The sequence below is a fragment of the Lampetra planeri genome, chromosome 60 (assembly GCF_965212315.1).
Source record: "Lampetra planeri chromosome 60, kcLamPlan1.2.h2, whole genome shotgun sequence".
Taxonomy (NCBI): domain Eukaryota; kingdom Metazoa; phylum Chordata; class Hyperoartia; order Petromyzontiformes; family Petromyzontidae; genus Lampetra; species Lampetra planeri.
Genome location: NC_136166.1, coordinates 697310 through 721633, shown reverse-complemented (window position 1 = coordinate 721633; position 24324 = coordinate 697310). Strand labels below are relative to the sequence as shown.

The 24324-nt window shown below is 49.6% G+C and overlaps 1 protein-coding gene across 1 annotated transcript; it reads right to left on the bottom strand.

The window, feature by feature from the left end:
* Positions 1-2086: 2086 nt before the first annotated feature.
* On the bottom strand, positions 2087-24295 carry LOC144736256 (mast/stem cell growth factor receptor Kit-like). The gene is made up of 16 exons (XM_078618878.1): positions 24124-24295; positions 23141-23271; positions 20919-21087; positions 18872-19052; positions 17330-17448; positions 15955-16103; positions 15213-15348; positions 13503-13607; positions 13278-13388; positions 12761-12896; positions 10685-10782; positions 9259-9389; positions 8193-8315; positions 7138-7249; positions 4777-4876; positions 2087-4131 (listed from the first exon to the last, which is right to left on the bottom strand). Exons 1-16 carry the CDS (start codon positions 24179-24181, stop codon positions 3960-3962), a joined length of 2031 nt encoding a protein of 676 aa, XP_078475004.1. The 5' UTR covers positions 24182-24295; the 3' UTR covers positions 2087-3959.
* Between the last annotated feature and the right edge of the window lie 29 nt (positions 24296-24324).

The following is a 24324-nucleotide window of genomic DNA, read 5'->3' as shown; positions in this document are numbered from 1 at the left end:
CTTCCCAGAGGACTTTGCCACTGCGCGTCCCTGTGCAGTTTAAGCACACGATACATTCCACAAGGAGTATTCTGCATGCTTCTGGGGAGCTGGGGGAATAGGAACCATGGGGTGGCCTTATGATGTTTCTCAATGTGTTTGGTGGGAGGGTCAGTGTTTTTAAGCGTGAGCTTGAATTGTTCGTGGGTTCATCCATAGTTACAGGTGTGGAATGTGGATCCAGATTTGTCGAAACGTTTCTGTTCGACTGGTCCATGATGAGTTTCATGAAGAAATCCACGCAAAAAGCGCCACGGTGGCGAGATGTGACCTCAGCAGGTATGCTGGAGGTCGTGGGTTCGATCCCCACCCTGACACCTGTTTATGGTCGTGTGGATGTTTATCCGAGTCCTCCGGTTTTTCCCTCCACATTTAGAAACGTGCGTTTAGAGTATTTGGATGCGATACATTTCTACATGATAAGCCACTTCATTGAGCTATCATTTCTGGCCAGGTTGCTTCTGCAAAATAACTTCAGTGGGCCTTGCCAGTGAAGCTAGTTGCAATTACTGGTGAAACCTCATATTCTAGATTGTAAATGTTGTGGCTTGGGTCTCCAATACACCGGTTAGTGCTGTACTAGTGACGAATTGGCAAGTTCTGTTTACATGAGAACCCTTAATAGTTGGCTGTATCAGGTGGTGGCGGGTTTTAACAACACATTCATATATTTACGCGATATAACCCAAACACCTCTATTATGGGTAATAATTCCGGTTTAGTTTGAAGGCTTCAGGAAGCCCACAGTGAGATTTACCCCAGGCCCCACACCCCCTATGGATGGCTGACTGGGAATCAAACTCAGGTCGCCGGGTTTATCGTGCAGTGCACCAAATAATCATTCCGTCACCATTGATTACATCGTTTTGTGTCGAGCTGCCGTGATGTAACCTGTATAGCTGAACACGAATGGGAACTGAGCTGTGACTTCACGTACGACTTGATGCATGTGTAATGACATGATGACACCTGCTGGCTGGAAGAGGAAGCACGGGCACCGCTAAAGACAACATCCAACCTGAAAGGGAGAGGTACCTGGGGCAAAAGGTAATGGGCAGGGTTGGCCGAGACGTTCCAGGAACCTGCTCGAAGGTTCCACGAGAGGGCGTGGCCAGAGGAGGAGCTTAGCCACGCCTGGGAGGATATAGCCAGGGCCGGACCGGGGCTCGGGGTTCGTGTGTGGAGTCTTGTGACCGGACTGCATCGCTGCCGTCATCTCTCTCCGTCGTCCAGAACACGTGGAAGATCTCCTGCGGGCCGAGTGATCGGCCGTGTGTGTGTAGCCAGTAGAGACGCTAACATCCAAGTGTGTACTCGGAGTGAGAAGATAAGGTTGGCCTGTGTTGTGTCCGTGTAATAATAAAAGTACCCTCTACATGACGTGTCGCAGAAGTCACTCATTACACATAGAAGGAGACTGAGAGAAGCGATCAATTATTTGCTAAATTAATGGATGAACATGAGTAAATGGATGAAGTGCCTAATTAATGAATTGACAAATACATCCTTTAATTAACCTATGAATTAAAGAATGAACAGATGACAGACGAAATAAAGTGAGTTACTCAATGAATGCTGGTGACGCGCTCCCTGTTGCGCTGTCAATATCTGCTGGGAGTGCACAAACTGCGTGAGTCTCGGGTTCAATGAGACTGGGGACCATGGCGCATCGTCATCATCAATACATCGATTACAAGCATTTCTTGAGGCGGCCCCATACCTGAGCGATTAGCGTAACTTGGTTGCATGCAACTGAATAGCAACATAATAGAGGTTTGTTTTGGGTTAGATCGCGTAAATATATATGCACACACGCGTGCACACAAACACACATGCACGCACGTGTAGACATATATAATCCCATGGCGTTGGAATTGAGACCCCCAAAAGTGGAATCAGGACTCACAAGCATGCGATATAGCTCAGTGGGCCTGACCTGGTAAAATACAAATCATTAGTTTAGTTTCAGGATGTCGGGTTCTGAAGATATTTCATCTTTCAGTCCTTTCTGACCGTTTTAGTGCGGGTGAGTGTCAGTGACAACTACTTATACATTTTTTATTTATTACAAATACAAGCATTTCCAGCTATTGACATGAAATGTATTCACTCTGGAAGATGATGGTGATACAGGTGGTGGGGAGCGGTAGTGTAGCGTTAAGCACGCTGCGCTACGAACCCGGCGACCCGAGTTAAATTCTCGCTCATGCCTAACGCAAGGAAACGACTATCTGAACCGATCATGGACCTCCCCTAGGTCGACTCGGCCTCAAATGAGTACCTGGTGTGGTGTGTAAACATCACTACTGGGGAGACAAAGGCGGCCGGGCGTGGTATTGGCCACCCACCCCTCGTGTGCCATGCTGGCCTTCATAGGTGCTCGCTAACAGCACTTGCCCCAGCAGTCTATTTGGGCTATACGGGGAGTCTTTGTCTTTGGTGGTGATGATACAGATGGTGATTGATTATACATGTGGTTGGGATGATGATACATTTGGTGATGATGGTGATTATAAAGATGGTGGTGATGATGGGACTGTAAGAGTTGTCCTTGAAGATTATATTTACTGTGTAACATTGAGAAGACACACTAATATGAAATATAATCATTAAAGCACAATATATAACATTTGGGATTTCTGTTGAAAGCGTGTGCTTACAATGGTCGCGTGTATTTGTATGTGGTTGTGCATGAATGCACGTGTTTTTCTGTCTTTTCTGTATTAGGTGCTTGATGACAGCACTTGGCCCAACAGTCTATATTGGTGGTGCAGGAAATCTTTGTGTTTTGATTTACGAAATTTAGTGCAAACGAAATCGACAAATTAAGTCTACTTCTCGACTTACGAAATAGAATTTCAACGGAAACAATATATCACACGGCACGCGCCATGAGATCATCAAGCAAGAAGCTGTCATCCATCCACGGCAGTGCCACGGTCTCCCTGCAGTGCAAAAGGGACGTCTCATCACCTGCCCACTCATTCCAACATCTTTTGGTGAGTTCCTTGAAGAGGTGAATTATTTTTGTTTTAAATTGATCATTATCTCTCGCAGCCCTTTGTACTTTTTTGAACTACCACCTAACGCTAGAATTCTACAAAACACGTGCACAACGAATGCACCAAATGGCGGGCTGGCAGGCAGACAGACGCTGAATGCGTGTGGAGGGTTTTTCGGTGGTATGCGCTATGCGCGTATAGTACGGTATCACAACACAAAATAGTTAATTTTTAGCACGTGCGCTCCTAGTTGAAACATTTGATCAATCGTTTTAAAAATGCATATGTGCAAAACATATTTATAAGTAAACAGTTCCCTAATTGATCGACAACGTAAATGCGAAACAACACAATGTACCTTATAGGGGCGGGGTTCTTGTATTTGTACGAGCTGTTGTTTGTTTATGTTGCCGATGTTTATGGGGAGCATTAGTGCAGCGGTCAGCGTGCTGCACTATGAACCCAGCAATCCCGGTTTGATTCCTGCTCACGGCCAACGCCAAAATGAGTACTTGGTACATTGTGAAAACATCAGCACTGGAAGAGACAAACCCCGTATGCTGTGCTGGCCTTCACAAGTACTCATAAACAGCACTTACCCCAACAGTCTGTTACATGGGGGGATCTTAGTCTTTGCGTAAGTGAGAGTTTGTAGACTTTGCATGTTCTTGCCCTGTTGTGCACACGTTTTCTCAGGGTTCTCAGCTTTAAAAAAATAACAATAACAAGATATTACTTGCAAATTACTTAAACAGGGATTACACACCGTGGCAATATCGCCCCCTTCTGTGAAAGCTGGACAGGACTCTCCTGCAAAAGTTTGAGACTTCCCTGAATAAACAAATGTAGCACGGTAATCTTTGAAATAATAATACAAAACTATTCACCCCCAGAGTGGACAGCGTAGCGAGGGGGGTCCTAGCAAGCGAGGGAGCTGCGCTCGGACGGAACGGACGACGGCTCCCAGTCGACCTCTTCGCCTTTGTCGATCTTGTCATCGTTGGAGGCCGGTCTCAGCTCTGTGAGGATCGCCTCAAACGTGGGGCGCTCTAACGGCGCGTAGCTCCAGCAGCGGTGCATCACCTTGCGGCTGTGGGGCGAGGGGGGGAGGGGGCTGCGGTGAGGGTGCGAGGAAGGCGAGTCGCGCACAAGCTCCGACTGCGCTTTCACCTCTTCCAGTGCGCGTTCGTTCTCAGAATGGTTGGATGAGTGCCGATGATGTTAATGACGTCACAGAGGGGGGGGTGAAGGGAGTCAGGTGGCGAGGGGGGTGAGGGGGGTGAGTAGGGAGAGGGTCACGAAGGCATAAAATACCTACGGTATGGATTCACACAGCGGCGTCTAAATGGCACCGCATCTCCATACGTAGAGCAGAAACACTGGTCATGTTTATCTCGTAGAGACAGAAGCAGTCTGTGGGTCTCTATGTGAGGAGTCTGTGGGTCGCAACAGCACGTACGGCTGGAAGTCGGACATTCCAGACCAAGAGGGTTCATAATGGCGGTGTCATCGACACTGAACCAGCCAGCACAACTCATTGCCAATAACACATATCACATAATTCACCCTTATGCAATTGTTCAATCAATTAATTGAATCACTACAATTAAAACCAAAGAATGTCACGCAACAAACACTTCACACTCTCCTCCGTCAGCCACCTGCATCGACAATGGAAACGCATCAGTCCAGCAGTGGATAAAACCTGGTGTGGGGGGTATGGGGGGCGGCTTACACTTGCGGTGGACAGCGGGGGGGTGGCTGCATGCAGTAGCCATCGCAGATCAAGCGGTAGAACTTGTCATCGACTGCCATGCCAGGGTAAGGGGCCTCTCCTACACCCACGCACGTCACACACCCAGCAGGATGCACGTCACACACCCAGCGGCACGTCACACACCCAGAAGGAGGCACAGGTCTCCTTTATCAAGACAGACGTGGTGCAGATCACAACTACAATGGCTCGTGTGATTTATAATGTTGACCTCTACCCGCCCAGTTATCGATTGTTAATTTTGAATGTGCAATTTTATTGAGGGACCATGTGTTGTTGTCTTGGTGTGGTCTGGGACTGTTATTGTTGTTGTTTTGCTGCCTTGCCCAAGCTTGCATTGTGTTGAAAAATCCGCAGAAATGCATGTACCTGTACAATTTGTGCTTATAAACTTTATTTATTCTTATCTATTTTTAGTGACTTGTTTACCTTTTCTCTATTTTGCACTCCTAATCCTTTTTTGTATTGTTGTAAAAGTTGCTAACCTGCCCCTGCTTCCATAGCTCATAACATATCTCCAGTCTAAATAAAGATTCAGATTTTGACAAGCAATACAATTACAACAACAATGTGGATTTGTGCATAGCCCACCGGCAGCGTAATCACCCCTTGCCGCAGAGATTTGTGGTTAGAATCCAGTCATGAACCACCACCCGGGTTTATCACTGTGGCGTGTGTGTGCATTAACCGCGAAAGGCATTTCCGTCTGCTTCAGTGTGGAAGTTACATATCCCAAGACACCCCCCCCTCCTCCCATCCATTTCAGCAACTCAACTCTACGCCTGTCACAACGCCCCCCCTCCCCCCCCCAGTTTATGAGGGGCCGCGGGCCTCCCACCTTCACATAATAAATGGTCCGGTTTGCATTGTGAATGCACCACTCGAATGACCTGTCGTCGGATCAGACGAGTCTCGTGGTGCACTGCAACTGGCTCGTGCTTTACTCGATAAAATTCAACAACAAAAATAAAAACGATCCCAAGACATTATTTAAAATTAAGTATAGCCATCGTGTGTCAGCATCACAGGCCAAAATTAGCAAGTAAAACAAAACTTCACTGCGAATCACTCCATTGGGATTGCTCGTAGCAAACATTGTCCCCTCGCAGCAGCAGACTGATCATGCCCGCTTGCAGGTCAGGTGCTGAATAACCGTGTGCCACACAGAGAATAGTTGCCACTGAGGGTGCCATTTTCAAATGGTTGAGATGAGATCATCGCGTGTAAATGTGCACACTCAAATAAAAACAAATCATAATTCTAAGCGAACTGTTATCGCTTCAGGTGGCAGGGTGGCACAGCGGTGATCTTTGACCCTCGCAACAAGAAGGGTCTTGGTTCATTATCCGATTGGTACTTTTCTTTGCGGAGTTTTCTACGTTCTCGCCTTTGTTCTGCATGGGTTATCCAGTTTGCTCACATAACTAAAAAACACACAATCGCAATGTAACTGGGTATTGGCCAAGCATCCCAATGCTAAAAAGTTACCTGCAAATTACTTCATTGGGATGACACTCGGCAGCAGATCCGGATGATGGCATTGCTGGGGCCCTCTGCCATTGTCAAGCTGAAGAGGCCCCATCTATGGATGCCTGTATATTTTTGTCATCAAAATGAAATAACTGCTTTGGAGAGTCTTTTTTTCCCACAAATATTAATTTTTCAAACAATTATGTGAAAACTCGAAACCTCGCATCTATTGTTTCGTATTTAGAGCCCCCCCCCCTCACAATGCGAGGCCCTAAGCTGTAAGTGTAGCCGGTGTGAGCTCGCCTGTGATAAATCACACGTATCATTGTGCACTCTGATTTCCTATGGGTAGCCAGGAGCGTGTATTATGATTTAAGTGAATGCAATGGTGATCAGGGGATTGGACCCAGAGCCCCACGTACACAGTAGAGTACAAGGGAGCGCCCACAATTTAGATTTGAGCTGACCTCCGGATTGAGAAATTGAACTGCGGAGTTGTGACGTGGAGGGTGTTTCTGTTCGCTATTGCGACCGGCCTGTCCCGGCGGGAGGAGGGGACAGGGTGGACCGGCCACATGAGCTTACTCTCCGGCACTGCACAGCAGCTACATCGCCTCCCTACTCCTGCAAAAAACTCGGCAGGACCCTCCTGAAAATAAAAGTCTTCGGACTCGGTGAGGCCAGGCGTAGTCTTGGTCGTCACGAGTGAACATTTGTCCCTCCACATTAATTTGTACCCCCGGGTTACCATCAGGGCTGGGCGTTGCAAGCTGAGCTCCTGAGATCTGATGAGACTACAATCTGTTCTGTCCTCAGGGCCCCGCATGCTTGTGGCAAGTGAAAGTGTCTCACCAAAAGAGAAGATTTCCCACAGCAGCACGCCGTATGACCACACGTCGCTCTGCACCGTGTAGAGCCCATGGAACATGCTTTCTGGAGACATCCACTTCACAGGCAGAGGCACCTGATGGACATGACCGCATGGCCACAAGCACAACAACAATAACGTTCAGTAAATTCCGTTCAAGGCGATGCTTCACGATTCGTCATACAGGTTTTGCGTGAGGCCACGTATTGATCTGGCCAATTAGCGTCATGTAGCCCTCCACTACCCTGAAGGGTTAAATAATGTACCACACGGGGGGGGGGGAGATTTGTGAAATTGCCCCATATTTTAAACTGTCGGCAGAGCAGGGAGATTTAATCCAATTGCCGCCCTCTGGATTGCAAGTCCAGGGTGGGGGAGCCATCGCACCACCACCGTGTGTGGCAGCACCCCCCCTCTGTTTTCTTAGGGGCTGTGCAAAATAACACATTCCTGCTGCGGAGGGAGCTGGTAGGAACGTCGGGTTGCTCGGTCAATGGCCAGGGTCAACGGCGGCGTGGTGTATTCCGCAAATATGCCCGACTGTGAGGGCGGGCACAAGCCGGCGTGAGTAGGTTAAACGTTGAGTTTTATAAGGGCACCACGGGGTGACCAGCCCTTCTCCACCCAGCCCCACCCATCCCACCCCCACCCAGCCCCACCCTCCCCACCCAGCCCCTCCCTGCACGACGGACACAATAATCCCCTGTGGGCTGGTGTAACCAGGAGGTTCCATCTCCAACCCAGCTTATATATAAGCTCCTAGCTTGGCAGTGTCTCATTCTTCACCTGAAGACGGCTGCTTGCGTTGTAGCCGAAACGTCGTGAGAATTATTTTATTTTATTATGTTTTATTTTTTTTATTATTTTATTACTTCCCTTCTACGTGACTTTACCGAAAGAACCAAGAAGAAGGTTCCTACCAGTAAAAAAATTACATTGAGTGCAATTAAAGTGATGGGCCTTCCTATACCGATGACGGTGATGACATTGGCGATGCTGCTGATGATGCTGATGATGCTAAGTAAGGTGAAGGACTCACATTGCCCTTCACCACGTAGTTGGGGTCAGTCTGGACGTCCCGTGCTAGCCCAAAGTCGCAAATCTTGGCGACGCGTCCATGCGTTACGAGCACATTCCTTGCAGCCAGGTCGCGATGGATGCACTAGAAAAAGACAAAAATTCCTTGTGTGGCCTTCAGCAAACTTGGGGCAAGTTCTGTTCCCAAGCAGCACCTGTGAAGGTCGGCCACGGCACACGACGGGGTGGGTGCCCAGCAACACGCCCGGCCGCCTTTGTCTCCCCAGTGTAGATGTTTGCACACCGCACCAGGTACTAATTTAAGGCCGAGTCGATCTAGGGTGTGGCCGGGACCAGTTCAGATATTTGTCACCAATGTTGGCCGTGAGCGAGAATCGAACTCCCGCTATACTTTCCCACACAGTGACAAAAAGACAAAGATCCCCCCCCCGTGTAGCCTTAACAGACTGTAGGGGCAAGTGCTATTAGCGAGCACCTATAAAGGCCGACATGGTACACGAGGGGGTGGGTGGCCAGGACCACGCCTGACCGCCTTTGTCTGTAGTGATGTTTACGCACTGCACCACGTACTCATTTGAAACTGAGTCCACCTCGGGGAGGCCCAGATAATTGTCACTGGTGTTGGCCGTGAGCGGGAATCGAACTCCGGCTATTGGGTTCGTATCGCAGTGAGCTAACCACCGAGCGACCACTCGCCACCCACACAGACATAAAGGCCAACGAAGACGTGCACCACAGACACGGTCACGTACAGACACAGTTACACACGCACAGTCACAGAGACACAGTTACACACGCACAGTCACAGAGACACAGTTAAACACGCGCAGTCACAGAGACACAGTTAAACACGCGCAGTCACACGTGGTCAAATCGAAACACAGGTGAATTTCCGGAGGTTCTTAAAGATGGTCAAGGCCCTGTAAAGATAGAGACAGACAGTCATGGAGACACATACAGAGAGACACAGAGACAGGTTAAACTGATCACGTGTTTTCATTACGCCCCACCACTCGTTTAACCCAGGAAAGAGGCTGACTGCTGAGTCACCCCTCTCAAAGACTCACGTTCTTGTGAGCGAGGAAGGCCATACCGCTCGCGACCTGCTCCGAGAAGCTCAGGAGGTTGTCCACCCCGAACGGAGTGGAGTCGTCGCTCGCGATCGCTTCTCTCTCCTCTTCCGACGACGCGTCCCAGCCTGCGGCGCACAAGGAGGCCCGGACGACTCAGAAATGCCCTAACTCTAGAGTATCGATAGTAGATCATCGATTATCCGGCGACTTTGGGGGGGGGAAGGGGGCGCCCAATTTTTTAACAATCACTATGTGGTCATTTAAATAGCAAATTTTTGCACATTCTTGCATAGTATGTTTTTAAATGTTGTGAATATTTTTTTGTGTTTTAAATTAGTTTACTATATGAAATTGGTATAAATAAACATACAAATTACACAAAAATAAATATCCTACTGCAAAATATAATTATTTACTGAACAATACTTACCACTCCAATCTCGAAGACTCTGCATAGGGTGATGTATATACGTGCAGTATTGTCATCGTTTAAGTTGTATGTAGTGTGTGTAATGTACCATATGTAATATTTAACACTGAAATCAAGCGTAGCTACTTTTTTCGTCACACACGGTGCCGATCACCAGACTGGCTTCCCCGGATCAGCCCGGGACCGCCGGATTATTTTGGAAGCAGCAGCCGGATAATCGCGCACCGGATAATCGCGCACCGGATAATCGATATTAACTGTCATTTTATTTAGGCCACTACCTGCCCACATTTGGTGTAGTGTTACAAATTACTGTGTGACTGTCATGGCCCCACAGTGCGGTGAGAGGGCACCTACCAATAACATCTGGCAGAAACCCAACAGTATGTGTTGAGTACACCTCATTCAGATGATGATTCCACAGAAGGGGTGAAACCAATCCAGAGTTTGCCATTCGTGAATAAAAGTTGCCGGGTCAAAATCAGTCTGGAAGGCCCAATGGGTCTAAAGATTGATAGACCTTATGTGTAGGTGGGGCTATTCAAGGTGACTTATGCATTACACAAGATGTATGTACTGTATGTTGAACTTATACTAATAGCGCTTTTCCCCCTTTTTTTCTGGCAACAAAACTGACACCTTTTGCAAGGAATCATGTTTACATTAACCACAATACTTGCAGTCAAATGCAAACAAAAAACGATACTCTGATAATTTATGCAATGTCCTTGAAATTGATTGGTCCACACCAGAGACAGCTTTTCTTAGAGCCTAGTCTCATATGGTGTTGTGGTTAATGTTAACATGATTCCTTGCAACAGGTGGCAGTTTTGTTTCCAGAAAAAAAGGAGAAAAACTCTATTAGTATATTTGGGTACTGGCAAAGGAGGCCTCATGATGTATGTTGAACTTGTTTCGCACCGTACATAGCCAACCGTGCTCCACGGAGGTGCGGGGAGGGAGTGTGTGCATGCAAAGTACCGCCGATACCTTTGTGCCCATGAAGAAATCCTCGCTGCGCTTGATTCATAAGCGCCGCCTTGAGACTGTATTCTTCAATTCCAACCACAACCTGGGTCGATTCCATTCTACAAACCACAACGGTACATCACTCGTCACCGTCAAGTGGTGGCGACGTCATCCGCAGCGCTTGTGCCAAGCTAGGTGCACTCTGTAGCCATCGTGTAGCGTGTGTGGAAGGCTCGCCGCTGGCGGAAGGTCACGGGACAGAGCCCTGGGGTGCCATGGGTTGACTGATTGAGATGACTGGCAGATGCACCACCTTTGCCCCCTACTATGCTAACTTGCTGCGTTTTATCCATCCTGCGCTCTGCTCGTTGTTGTGAGCATCGCTCCGCTGCCCTCCTTTGTTGATGCCCAATAGCATCCTTCACGAGCCTCCTCCATAGAGGCCGATCTTGACACCAGTGGTACCAGTCTTCGGCAAGTCCACTCAGCTCCGTATCCTCCTGTACTGCATCAGTCCATCTCTTCTCCAGGCCGTGCCACGCGAATATAGGCCTCTCTATTTGGTTAAACAGAAGCTGCTTGGGCGTGCGGTGGCTGAGCATGCGAGCTACCCACGCTCCCCACCTGTGCCACCTCGCGTTTATTATTCTACACAGGCCAGCAGAAGTTTTGTAAGAAGATAATAATTACATTTATATAGCGCTTTTCATCAAGGATCTCAAAGCGCCACAAAGATGTGGCAGTTACCCACACTCTACCCCACCACATGCAACCCACCGAACCACTGTGATTGTACCTATTCATACCACTTCCACGCCCGGACGTGGAATCGAACTGGCGACCTCCGGATTTGCAAGCGTGAGCCATTACATCGCTGTGGGCAGCAGCCATTCACCTTCATTTTGTAAATTCATTATAATGGAAATGTTCGACTTTTTTAATTGAATCCACAAAAGGGAATTGTTTTCATCTCCTGTCGCCTCTCATCTCACATCACCGGGCACGGGTGAATTGACCAAAGCAATGAGGACTATTCGCCAACTTGTTCCAGAAGTTTGCAGTGAATATATATTGGGTTAGGGTTAGGGATGAGATCATGCTGCTGGGGATAACCCTAATAGACATTGGGTTAGGGTAAGGGATGGGATCATGCTGCGAGGGATAACCCTAACCCTAATAGACATTGCGTTAGGGATGGGATCATGCTGCTAAAGATAACCCTAACCCTAATAAACATTGAGTTAGGGATGGGATCATGTGACGGATAACCCTAACCTTAATCGATATTGCATGCCATCTGCTTCACGATGGATGTTAATGATACTCTGTTATCATTTGAAAAGGGTAGGCCATGATGTACCAGTGTCATGCTCCAAATGTACCAAATTCTAAACATTACACCGCAAATTCATAAAATACTCAATTGGTATTACACAATTACATTGCACATAGCGACCATCTCCCCCTGCTGTTAGCCTAACAGGCAGGTGCTGATTCGCTATGCCGCACGGGGACAGTTGCCACTGGGGATGCCCTTTCTCAATGTTTGAGACGAGATCTGGAGCAAGGTCCTTTAAAAAGTTGCCGAGGCATTTAAGCAAGCTCCATACACATGCGAATATGTGTATTGTCACGGTTGGTGCTAGGCTATCATGCGGACTCCGGTCATTTTTGCAACAGCAGTGGCTTCTGGCTGGTCATCGAACAAAGACGGTCACCACATCGCGATGCGCTTGCGGATGCGCTTCTGCAGCCGTCTGGAACGCTCTTCTGATAGGAAGCCACTGGAGCTGTGCACTTTTAAATCGTCTCGATTGAAAGTTAATTTTTTTAACACTATGGGAACCTCATTTGCCAGTAAAAATATGATAATTGGTTCTTTACCCTTCTATCTGGCAACAAAACTGACACCTTTTTACAAGGAGTCAGTTTTGTTGCCAGATAGAAGGGTAAAGAACCAATGATCAACTTCTTATAACACTGCTGCTTTTTGCGTTGAGTTCTTCCCCTGCACCTACGATTGGCACGGTTGGCTACGTACAGTGCGAAAGAAGTTCAACACACACCCACACACGTACATACAGGCTAGATGCAAACCTTCTGGCGATGGTCAGGTTTTGATAATTGGTGGCGTCGTCGTTGTTTCCAGTACTGTTCAGAATATGCCACTTTCTCCGTAAATAATTCAGCAAATCTCCGTAATTGCAGTACTCCGTAATAACCAGAATGGGATCTGTAATGAGACATTTAAAATCAGCATCGTCGTTGTCATCATCACCATAGTGGAGGTGAGGATAGTAGTAATGATCATGAGTATTATGATCATCATCATCATCATCACCATAATTATCATCTTCATAACCACAACCATCATCACTATCAACATCATCACTGTGAGCACAACAGTCAGTTTTATCACCATCATATCATATCATCATCACCGTCGCTGGGCTTAAATTTCTCTCTGGCTAGGCGACCCGAAAATTTGTTTTCCATCCGGCTCACCACATCAGGTGTAAACATTCCACCCTGAATGTGGCTACTCGCCAGGTGCTTATGCCAGGCTACCAACAACCTGGGAAAAACATCCACTCCCGTCACCCCCCGTCAGCACCTTCACGCGTGCACGCTCCCAGCAGGTTGACGATGTTGAGGTGGCGTCCCAGGTGACTCATGATCTTCAGCTCCGACATCAGCGCCTCCTTGTGCGCATGGTGTGCCCTGGCTGCGCAGGCAAGACGACACGGGGACATGTTGTAGTACCGTTGTTAATTGTTTGTAAAGCGAAGGCGCCATGTAAATTACGTGGAGATGCAAGTGGTGGTCAAGGGGAACCCACGCTTGAGCATCTTGACGGCCACGCGGGTCACGGAGCCCTGGTGCGGGATCCCGTGGGCCTCGGCCTCCACCACCTTCCCAAACTCGCCACAGCCGATCGTCTTCCCTGCACAAGGCACAGACATGGCCCGTCGTGTAGCCGTACACAACACGTGCTGGGAGCGAGTCGCGCCTCTGCATGGCACACAACCGGGATGGGCGGTGTGCCTAGCAACCGACGCCCCGACCGCCTTTGTCTCACTCTTTCTTATGTTTACACACTGCACCCAGGTACTCGTGTAAAGGCTGAGTCGACCTATAGGAGGCCCAAGACAGATTCAGTTATTCACCACCGTTGTTAGCTGTGAGCGGGAATCAGCTGGTCACCGGATTCGTAGCGCTACGCACAAATACACTCACGGATATACACGCACGCTTCATACTAAATACGAAGATCCCCGTGCTGCCTTAACAGACTAATGGGGTAAGTGCTGTAAGCGAGTATCACTTATGAAAGCCGGCACGGCACACGATAAGGTGGGTGGCCAGCACCACGCCCAACCGCCTTTGTCTTCCCAGTGGTGATATTTACATGCCACATCAGGTACCTATTTGAAGCTAAGTCGACCTAGGGGAAACCCATGACCGGTTCAGATAATGGTCACTGGTGTTGTCCGTGAGCGGGAATCGAACTCGGGTCGCCAGGTTCGTAGCGCAGCGCACTAACCGCGACTCTACCGCTCTCCCCACAACTTAACACGATACATATATACACATGAACTTTGACTAATGTGACATCGCTGGATGTCGCCATGCTGTGGGTGTAGTACCAGCCCTGGAGGGGCACGGTGTGCGCTGGACCATAGCGCTGGATGGCACCAGGCTGTTGGTGCCGTGCTGACCCTACGGGACAGGGTGTGTGGGTGCCGACCGATGGATCGGGTCGTGTGAGGCCATGACACTCTGGTTGACCCGGGAGGGCACGTGACCGGTTAAGTGGACAGAGGGGCCCCCAGAGGGGGCTAGCGGGGGTCACGTGATTGGGACCCAGATCCTTCCCGAGGGTGCTAGAAGGTGGGCGTGGCCAAGGGCGGAGCCGGTCACGCCCACAGAGAATATCAGCAGGGTCTCGAGAGGGACCGCGGGGTTGTTGTTCATCCCGGGAAAGAACCCTTCGTCTGCGATCTCTGTTCTACGAGCACGTGTACCCGGGCAGATGTTGTAGTCCCGGGTCCATAGCAACAGTTACGTGGTAACTAGTGTAGTAACTAGTGTAGTAGTGTAGTAACTAGTGTAGTAACTAGTCTAGTAACTAGTCTAGTAACTAGTGTCGTTAGCCAGGTGGTCACCACCCGACGTTGTTATTCTGTTAAGGGGACGTTGCCCCGTGTGTTGGAACTTAATAAAATGCGTTGCCTCCTAAGTCTAATATAAAATACACTCTGTCTTTGTATCTATATATACATACATGGTCTAATGATGCATATGTATGTGAGTATATATTTATGGATCTGTACAAGTCTGTGTCAGCCTATGTCTTTAAGTCTGTAAGCCTACATGGCTCTATATGCAAGTCTGAATCTATATAAGGCTGTATAAGGTCTCTATGTAAGTATATGTCTCTGTGTAAGTCTCTAGATCTCTATGTAAGTTTACGAGTCTCTGTGTAAGTCTATGGGCCTCTTTGTAACCTGGTTCTCTCGTCCGCTTGCACCGCTGGCGACGGGCTCACCCAGAGTGAGGAGGCTGGGGTCGAGCTCCCAGCGCACGGGCTCGTAGGGCAGGGTGGACGGGTCGATGTAGATGTACTCGTTGGTTTCAGCGTTCACACTGCTGATGATCTTCCACCGAATCTCGTAGTGAGGCTTCTGCAATGTCAATTCACAATGCGATTATCATCATCATCGTTGCTGCCCTCGGCCATGGTCAATCCACTGCAGGACGAAAGCCTACCCCAAACTGTCACCATCTCTCACGATCCTGGGATAACACAATCAATCCTGCGCCTACACACAAACTCACTTCATAGCTCCGTCTCCTCGGAAGATGCATTCAGTGCCATCCCTTGGCTGCTTTCCCATTATTGTACTTGACCTTCGGTATTTTAAATGATGAGTGATCATACGTGTAGGAGGACCTGGGAAATGTCCACGGGTGCGACACTATCCCAGCAGATGGAATATGTGGAGATTAGTCGCACTTGCTGTGCTGCTTTCTTCTGGAGTGCCAGGGTACGGGCACCTCAACAACACCCATGGGAAGGGTGGAGCCTGGTGGACATCTGTGTGGTCCACCAACCCTCACTGCTTCCAGTGCGGGATTGCCGTCATGGGTGATGTCATTAACCTGCTTGCATTTCACGACGCGATGATTATCACGATGTCAATTGGAGCTCGTGTTCTGATTTCAGTACCGATCTCCACTAACGCACCTGGTGGTGTTTTACTCTCGGTGACCAATCTCCGGCGTCGCACCTGGTTGTGTTTGTAGAGGAAGACGATGAAGAGGGAGATGAGGAAGACGAGGAACACCGAGAGGGTGAGCGTCACCTCGACAAAATTGTTCCCCTTGCCAGACAGTTTGAAGACGCTCTGGATCACAACCGGTCTCTCCAAGCCGCTCCCTGGGAAAGGGGAGGAAAGGACTTTTAAGAGACCCAAAGATATAAATAGAGACCCAAAGATTTACAAAGAGAACCGCAGATTCACATGGAGACCCATAGATTTATATTTACATAAAGACCCATGTATACATTTTTTTTACATTTACCAGCATCTCTTCACCATCAGGGCATCTCTTTTAGAGGGTCATAATCAACCCCGTCTATTCCTTATCATGCCACTCACTCTACGACTTCTCCCTCTCACCCCTTAAACTACAATAGGTGCTGAACTAATCTTAAACTCTCACGGTCACAAACGTCGCATCTGGATTCCCTACCAGCCAGCGCCTCCAATCATTGCACTGATGAATTCCCACGTTGTGAACGCCTCTTTTCAGTTCGGTGCTTTCCGTCCTTCGCTTAAATTGGGCAAAGTGACCCCCAAAACCCTGCAAACGACCACCCCCGCCCCATCGCTGACTCATCAACCATCTCCAACCTCTTTGTAGCACTCCGCCCTTGTCAGAATCAAAGTGTGGTTCACTTTAGCTTCCAGTTTCTGTCGCCTGCAGTCTGTCTACTGCGCAGCTCGCTCGACCGCGGCTGCACTTGTTAAGACATCCTCTCCTCTCTCGACAGCAGTTCTATGCCTGCTACCTTCGACACTTTAAACTTCAAGATTTTGATTGAATGCCTCGAATATGATTTCACCATCAGCGGGCACAGCCCTCCAGGGAATTCCAAAGTGTTGTCGTGCGCAAGAAGGATTGTTGCGACCCGCAGTGCGGCGAGTGAAAGGGTGAATGAGTGTGTTGTCGTGTAGCGGTGAGCGCGCTGCGCTACGAACCCAATGGCCCGAGTTCGATTCCCGCTCACGGCCAACACCAGTGACGATTATTTGAACTGCTTCTGGGTCACCCCTAGGTCGATTCAGCCTCAAATGAGTACTGGTGCGGTGTGTAAACATCGCCACTTGGGTGACAAAGGTGGTCGGGCGTGGTGCTGGCCACCCACCCCCTCGTGTGCCTTTCTGGCCTTCGTAGGTGCTCGCTAACAGCACTTGCCCCAACAGTCTGTTACAGGCTATACGGGGGAATCTGTGTTTGTCGTGACCTGTAGTGTGGTGGTCGTTGAAAAATGTGGATGGCAAGAGCCCTCAACGCGGGTGGAGGCATGAACGAGCGACGTTCTTGAGGAACGGCAACCGTGGTGGGAGCCATCGCAGAGAGGGTTGTGTTGTTCCTTGCCATTAACGTGAACAAAGAAGTCCACAGACGTCTCGTTGTCTTCGTTCCTCGCGACGAACGTGTAGATACCTCCATCCTCCGGTGACACTCGGTGAATGACTCTCCCATCACACGTGTCGCTACAACACATTGGCGAATTAGACAGTCAGTTAATTACATGACCATCACCCTTGCTGCTCCACGCATTCATCAGTCAATTCATTTGTAACCATCAGCCGTGCAGCTACACACATGAATCAATTAATTACACGACCATCACATGGTAGCTACACATATCAATAAATTAGAGAATCGGTGAATTAATTAAACAATCATCACACCTGCAGCTACACACTACACGTGAATGAACCAATCAAATCGTTAGTCACTCATAACACTTTTTCATGAGCAAATCCGAGCCGAGTTAGAATGGGGCCAGAATGGTACGGGTGAGTTTTCCCACTCGCCTTCTTGCTGCGCCAAGCCAGAGCCGAGCCCTCATGCGCAGACTACCCAAGACTTCTACATTTTACTTGATACAGATGTCGTGGCTGTGACGGTTCCACCTGAAGACGGAGGCTTGTGTTGCCTCCGAAACGTCGTGATTTTTTATTTTATTTTACTTTTATTAATTTTAATGTTTTACCTACGTGACTTGACCGAAAAAACCTAAGAATATGTACCCAAGACTTCTGAGTCGGGCTCAGGGCCCAGCAGAACCAGTGGGTGGGCCTGGTGGTAGTCAAGGCGGTGGTAGTCAAGGCGGTGGTAGTCAAGGCGGTGGTAGCCAAGGCGGTGGTAGCCAAGGCGGTGGTAGTCAAGGCGGTGGTAGTCAAGGCGGTGGTAGCCAAGGCGGTGGTAGCCAAGGCGGTGGTAGCCAAGGCGGTGGTAGTCAAGGCGGTGGTAGTCAAGGCGGTGGTAGTCAAGGCGGTGGTAGCCAAGGCGGTGGTAGCCAAGGCGGTGGTAGCCAATGCGCGCAATGTCAGTGGGCACGCCGCGAGGAGACGACCCTCACTCCACGCCGCGGTGGCTGAGAGACGTTCACTACCTCGCCTGGATTACAGAAGGCCGTGGGTTCGATCCTGACGCCTGTTGTATATTTGGCGTTTTCCGGGTCTTTTTCCATCCATATTTAGAATCCATGTGCGTTTACAGTATTTGCTGCTATAAATGTCCACATGATGATGACGATAAGCCACTTTGTTGAGCTATCATTTGTGGCCAGGTTGCTTATGAAAAACAGTGCTTTATGGCTCAGTGGTGCCTTACCTGGTTAAACAAATAGATGGTTTACATCTCTTTCCCAGCTCTTGTAACAACAACAAGCTTTGCCCAACCCAAGAAACGTGTTACCCTCTTGCCTATTACAACTTTTGACGGAGCTGCTTCGTCGCCGGTCATCCTCCAGATTAGCACGGTCGGCTACGTACAGGGGAACGAAGTTCAACAATCATACACTTGACATTTTGGGTCTTTGGGGCCCTGCGCTCAGCAAATCCATAAACACCAAAACCCTCTGGCACAGACGTGCCTCGACCCGTCTGTGGGATGGCGCAGCAGCACCTGGTTTCATTGTTGCACAAATCCCCGGGGCCGTGGTCGAGCATCACCGTGCCATTGCGCAGCCACTGGCGTTGGGTCTCGCGAGGGTAGGAGTCGATGGCGACCTTCATCTGGAGCGTCTCCCCTTCGCTCAGCTGCAGCTCCCAGGGCCCTTCCACGCTGAGCGCCACGTAACCTTTCTCTGAGCGCACGCGCGCCCAAAGAGAGAGAGGAGGTGGAGATGGATGGTCGCATCGACATCAGGGCAGCGTTTCTCATGGGTAATACAGTTGACGATCAATTATCTGGTGTGAGATTATCCGGCTTTCAATATTATCTGGCTGTAATCAGTCCGGCGATCGGCCTTGTGTGCGTGACAAAAAAAGTAGCAATGCTCGATTTCAATGTCAAATATTATATACAGGACATTATACACTACATACTACAATTAAACGATGTAAATACTGCACGTTTATACATTATCCATGACTAATAACTACAGTAAAAAATATATAAATCCATGATAAAATGTAGGGGAAGGCCCCACCTCTCTAATTTGTAAATCCCTAATCGAGTGACAAATTTGCAAGGGTGGCACAGTTGGGTTTTTTACAATCGAGTTTAATTGTAATTTTTATATTAAACCCGATCATCTGAGATTGTGAAAAATCCGGTGTAATTGGTTCTAATTTCAGAACCGCACTTCGCCAACTTCTCAACGATGGGCTTCATCCATTCCAAGCTTAGGAACTCACTGGCGCCCACGATTGTGGAGAAGCTTGTGTTCATCAAGACCAACCTGCCCGCCGCATTCTACGACTACCCCGTGCCCGATGGCCCCGAGTACAATAGCAGCACCGACGAGGAAGCAGCCTAAGCCTATCAGAGTTTCGTATTCATTAAACCAGGTTTTAATTCCCCGAAATCGGGTTTAATTGTATTAAAGAAAAAACCCGATGCCTGCCGCTGGAAAAATCGGGCTTTTTCCACCCATGCAAATTTGGACCCTGACGCCGGCACACAACGCCCTACACATTTTAAAGGGCGCTGCGGTGGCTAGGAGATGTTAACTCCCTCGCCTGCTATGCAGGAGGTCGTGGGTTCAATCCTGACGCCTGCATATTTGGAGTTTGCATGTTCTCTCTCCCCGTGGTCGTGTTGAGTTTTCTCCGAGTCCTTCGGTTTTACCTTTACATTTAGAATCAATGTCACGTGTTTAGAGCATTTGGCTGCTATAAATTTGAGCTATACAGATCTGTGCAGCTCATTCGGGCCCTACCTGGTAAAATAAACAGTGTTTGTTAGAGTTTCGTTTAAATGACGTCAGGGGGGTCGTTAGCGCCAGCTGTAAAGCAGACGCAAACACGTTGATGGTGAATACGCGCGGCAATGTTCACCGAGGGTGACTGCCTGATTCGAACGATGAAACTCCGGAACAAGCGGGAAAAGGCGCCAATGCAGGGCCACGTCCACCCCCCCCCCCCAACGTCGCTTCCCACCGGGTAGGGCGCTTCCCACCGGGTAGGGCGCTTCCCACCGGGTAGGGCGCTTCCCACCGGGTACGGCGCTTCCCACCGGGTACGGCGCTTCCCACCGGGTACGGCGCTTCCCACCGGGTACGGCGCTTCCCACCGGGTACGGCGCTTCCCACCGGGTACGGCGCTTGCCACCGGGTACGGCGCTTCCCACCGGGTACGGCGCTTCCCACCGGGTAGGGCGCTTCCCACCGGGTACGGCGCTTCCCACCGGGTAGGGCGCTTCCCACCGGGTAGGGCGCTTCCCACCGGGTACGGCGCTTCCCACCGGGTACGGCGCTTCCCACCGGGTAGGGCGCTTCCCACCGGGTACGGCGCTTCCCACCGGGTACGGCGCTTCCCACCGGGTACGGTGCTTCCCACCGGGTAGGGCGCTTCCCACCGGGTACGGCGCTTCCCACCGGGTACGGCGCTTCCCACCGGGTACGGCGCTTCCCACCGGGTACGGCGCTTCCCACCGGGTACGGCGCTTCCCACCGGGTAGGGCGCCGCCCTCGAGTTCGGCGCGGCCAGCGCTGGCAAGAAAATCTCACCGACCACGCGAAGCCAAAGGGACTCGTTGAGGGAGGCCGTCATGGACACCGCCTGGCACGAGTACTCTCCCGAGTCCTCGACCCGCAGGGGACCCAGGGCGAGCGTCCGCTCGAGGAGGAACTGGCCAGCGGAGCGGTGCGAGTACTCCGTGGTTTTGTTCAGAGGAAGCTGAGAGAGACAGAGAGAGAGAGAAAGGACATTATCGGCCATTCCCTGCAACGTAACTACAGAATGGCGGCAAGGTGGTGGTGGTGCAGCGGCGACGTTCGTGTCGACACACCAACAAGCGCCTGGGTTCGACTCCCGACTCGGGGTGCCTTGCCGCGTGCAGCTTCTACATTCTGCCGCCCTCGTTTGTCCTCCCATTGCTAAAAACCCACCGCACAATGTGGCCGGTATTGACCTCAACATATACTTCACGACGACCTCATGAGAGCCAGTGATGCTCTCCTCAATAAACAATTGCCCAATACAAATGCAATTACAATACAATTGCATACACGATACGTAAACAGAATTACCAGTGTGGTGAAGTATGGTCAAGCAGATTTACACGACGTGCGTAGCGTCAGGACTTCCTCGTCCAGCAGCGGCAGACTCAGAGCTGTACCACATCGGATGCGTTACTCTGCCCGAGGTCGTAGACAAACCCCCACAGTGCCCCCTGTCGACTGATGAGGCCAGACACGTCAGAGTGCTCGAATTGTAAATGTTGTGGGTTTATATTCTCCACAACATCGGTTAGTGCTGAACTAGTGACGAATTGACACGTTTTGTTCACGTGACATAACCTTACTAATTGGCTGTGGCGGGTGTTGGCGGACTTAATGACACATTTATATTTACGTCATCTAACCAAAACACGCATCTATTATGGGCGATATTGGTCGCGAAAGCCGGCTACGTGTTAATAAACCACGTGTGGAGGTCCAATACCCCTCGCAGACCACGGCGGGTACTTGGCTAAGCTCGAGCGTGACGCCCTGCTTACTGAAGTTATTCATCGCAGCGTCACATTGCAAGATGCTGCCTTGCGCAAGCTTGCATTCACTGCTTGTTGAAGAATCGGTAGGAGTTAATGTACTTACGCAATTAGCCCTTATATACCTTTATTTATTCACCCTGACTCACCATTTCTCTATTTTACACTTCTATCGGTTTTTATTCTATCGTAACTCGCTGACCCACTCCTACTGGATTTCTGTGAGAAAGAGCTTCATAGCTCATCGGATTCCTCCTCCAATCTAAATAAAGATTGATGATTCTGTACAGAAAGTGGTCATCATCAGCTGCGGTCAATCCACTGTTGGACAAAGGCCTCCCCAAGCCACCGCCACCTCACAGGATCTTGCGACGCAATGGTCCATCCAGCACTTTCACACAATTCGATCACATTGCTCCCAACTCAGTCGCCCGGGGTTTTACCCCATGTCTAAATCGTGCGACTTCATCGTTCCTCTTCCTTTCCCCCGTGCACTGGCTCTCTGTAAAGTGCAGCAATGACTTCAAGAGTAGAGTAGTCTCCGAGAGAATGCTTTTAATCCGTTCCACGAAAACTACTGTCAACCAAAATGACTGCTAATCAAGTTCACTTATGAGTTGAAAAAATTAGTAAAAATCACTAAGTCTGCAAGAGAGCGGTTTCCACTGCCAAAACAGAACACGTAATATAGTCTTGGTTCTTTCGGTAAAGTCACGTAGAAGGGAAATAATAAAATAATATAAATAAAACATAATAAAATACAATTCTCACGACGTTTCTACTGCAACACAAGCAATCATCATCAGGTGTGAAATCCAATGAATTTTCTTGCTGTGGATTTCACACCTGATGATGATTGCTTGTGTTGCAGTCGAAACGTCGTGAGAATTTTTTTAGTTTTATATTTGTATTATTTTATTATTTCTCTTCTACGTGACTTTACCGAAAGAACCAAGAATATGAATCCCTGCAGTCACGAAAGCTTTAAATCAAAAGAATACGTAATGTAAACAAAGCTCGTCAAGGTCTAAACGCTCATAAATGGGCATCGCTGATTGGCTGAGTGCATGGCTCAGCCCACTTAGCAAGCGCTCGGATTGGCCGAAATTGGCGCCCGCGTGCGTAACGTAGCGGGAATCTAAATGTTAACGTGAAGTCAAATGAGAGGCGAAACGTTACCCGAAAACCCGTTAACCGATGTAACCGTTAGCCCGAGTACCGGTGCCGAGACGTTGTCACCTTATTCAGCGTCCACTCCAGGCTGACCCTGCGATCTTCGTTGGCCACTTTGCAGATCACGTTTAGGTCCTCTCCCACCTTCCGCACGGCCCCCCTGGTGCTCAGAGTCAGAGGACCCAGGGCGGTCGCTCCTAGGGCACGGAGAACAGCCGAGGAGAACGCGGCGATACGCGTCAACGGGGTTGTGACGTTGCCATGACACTTTAATTCATTATCGTTACGATTCCGTTAGTTTGCTCAGAAAAGCCTCACCGAGTACAGTGGAAGTCCCTGACAAGGTTCTGCAGTAAAAGGGCAGCGGAGCTGCTGTGTGTAATCCCACGAGTCATTTTCAGGTACATTGTGAGTCATTATTTTAGGAATTCTAGGCCACCATAGAACCTGGACTGCAACTGAACACGACTCTGCTGGCAGGGGTTACGTTTGCCGCGAGTGTAAACTCAATTGAGTTTGCCACATTAAAAAAATCACCCGCATGAGGAAGCGGGTTCGTTCCCCATCTTTCAATCACCTGCTTTTTACAACTGGTTTAGTTTATGTTGACGGTGTGCGCGTGTCACGACGTGATGCAACGGGCCCGCGCATTGCCTCAATTAAAAACCAAATCACTCGCAAATCACTCAATGAGGAATTAGATACAGGGACATTGCCATGCTCCTGTGAAATGACTCCACGCTGTGCATGAAACACAGCAGGCAGAAGCAGCAGCAGCAGCGCCTTCCATTTGTTGCAAAACACCGAACGAACTCCGTAATCAGGAACCATTTTTCAACTGGCACACTTGGAGCATGGGACAGGCACACAGACGGTGTGCACTCGTTTCTCGAACGGCGTCACGGGGGGTGGGGGCTAGCACTCATCTCCATCGGCGGTCCTTGACACAGCGGTGAAAACTCCACGTTCCCGCGGCGGGAGTCAGGATGTCCATCGGGGGTCGACGCAAACAACCGGGATTCTCTCGCTCGGTTGTCATGGGACGGTACCTGCTTGGATGTTCAGGTAGACGAGCAGCAGCTGCGGTCCCCATAGCAACAAACCCATCGCTGCCTCCCCCCCTGGACCGCTTTGTCCGCTGCCAAAACGTCCAGCGAGGGTCCCAGGGCCGCGTCGCCCAGAGGCCCCTGCAACGGGAGTGATGAAAACGCGTGAACTGGCGGCACACGCACCTATGTGCGCGTGCGTGT

Excerpts from the sequence above, each read along its gene's own strand:
- LOC144736256 (XM_078618878.1), bottom strand. The coding sequence starts at position 24,181 with ATGGGTTTGTTGCTATGGGGACCGCAGCTGCTGCTCGTCTACCTGAAC. Across the intron at positions 12,897-13,277 it reads GGGAGCGTGCACGCGTGAAG|ATCCCATTCTGGTTATTACG; the intron begins GTGCTGACGGGG and ends GTCTCATTACAG. Across the intron at positions 4,132-4,776 it reads CCCCGCTGTCCACCGCAAGT|CCGCAAGGTGATGCACCGCT; the intron begins GTAAGCCGCCCC and ends CTCGCCCCACAG.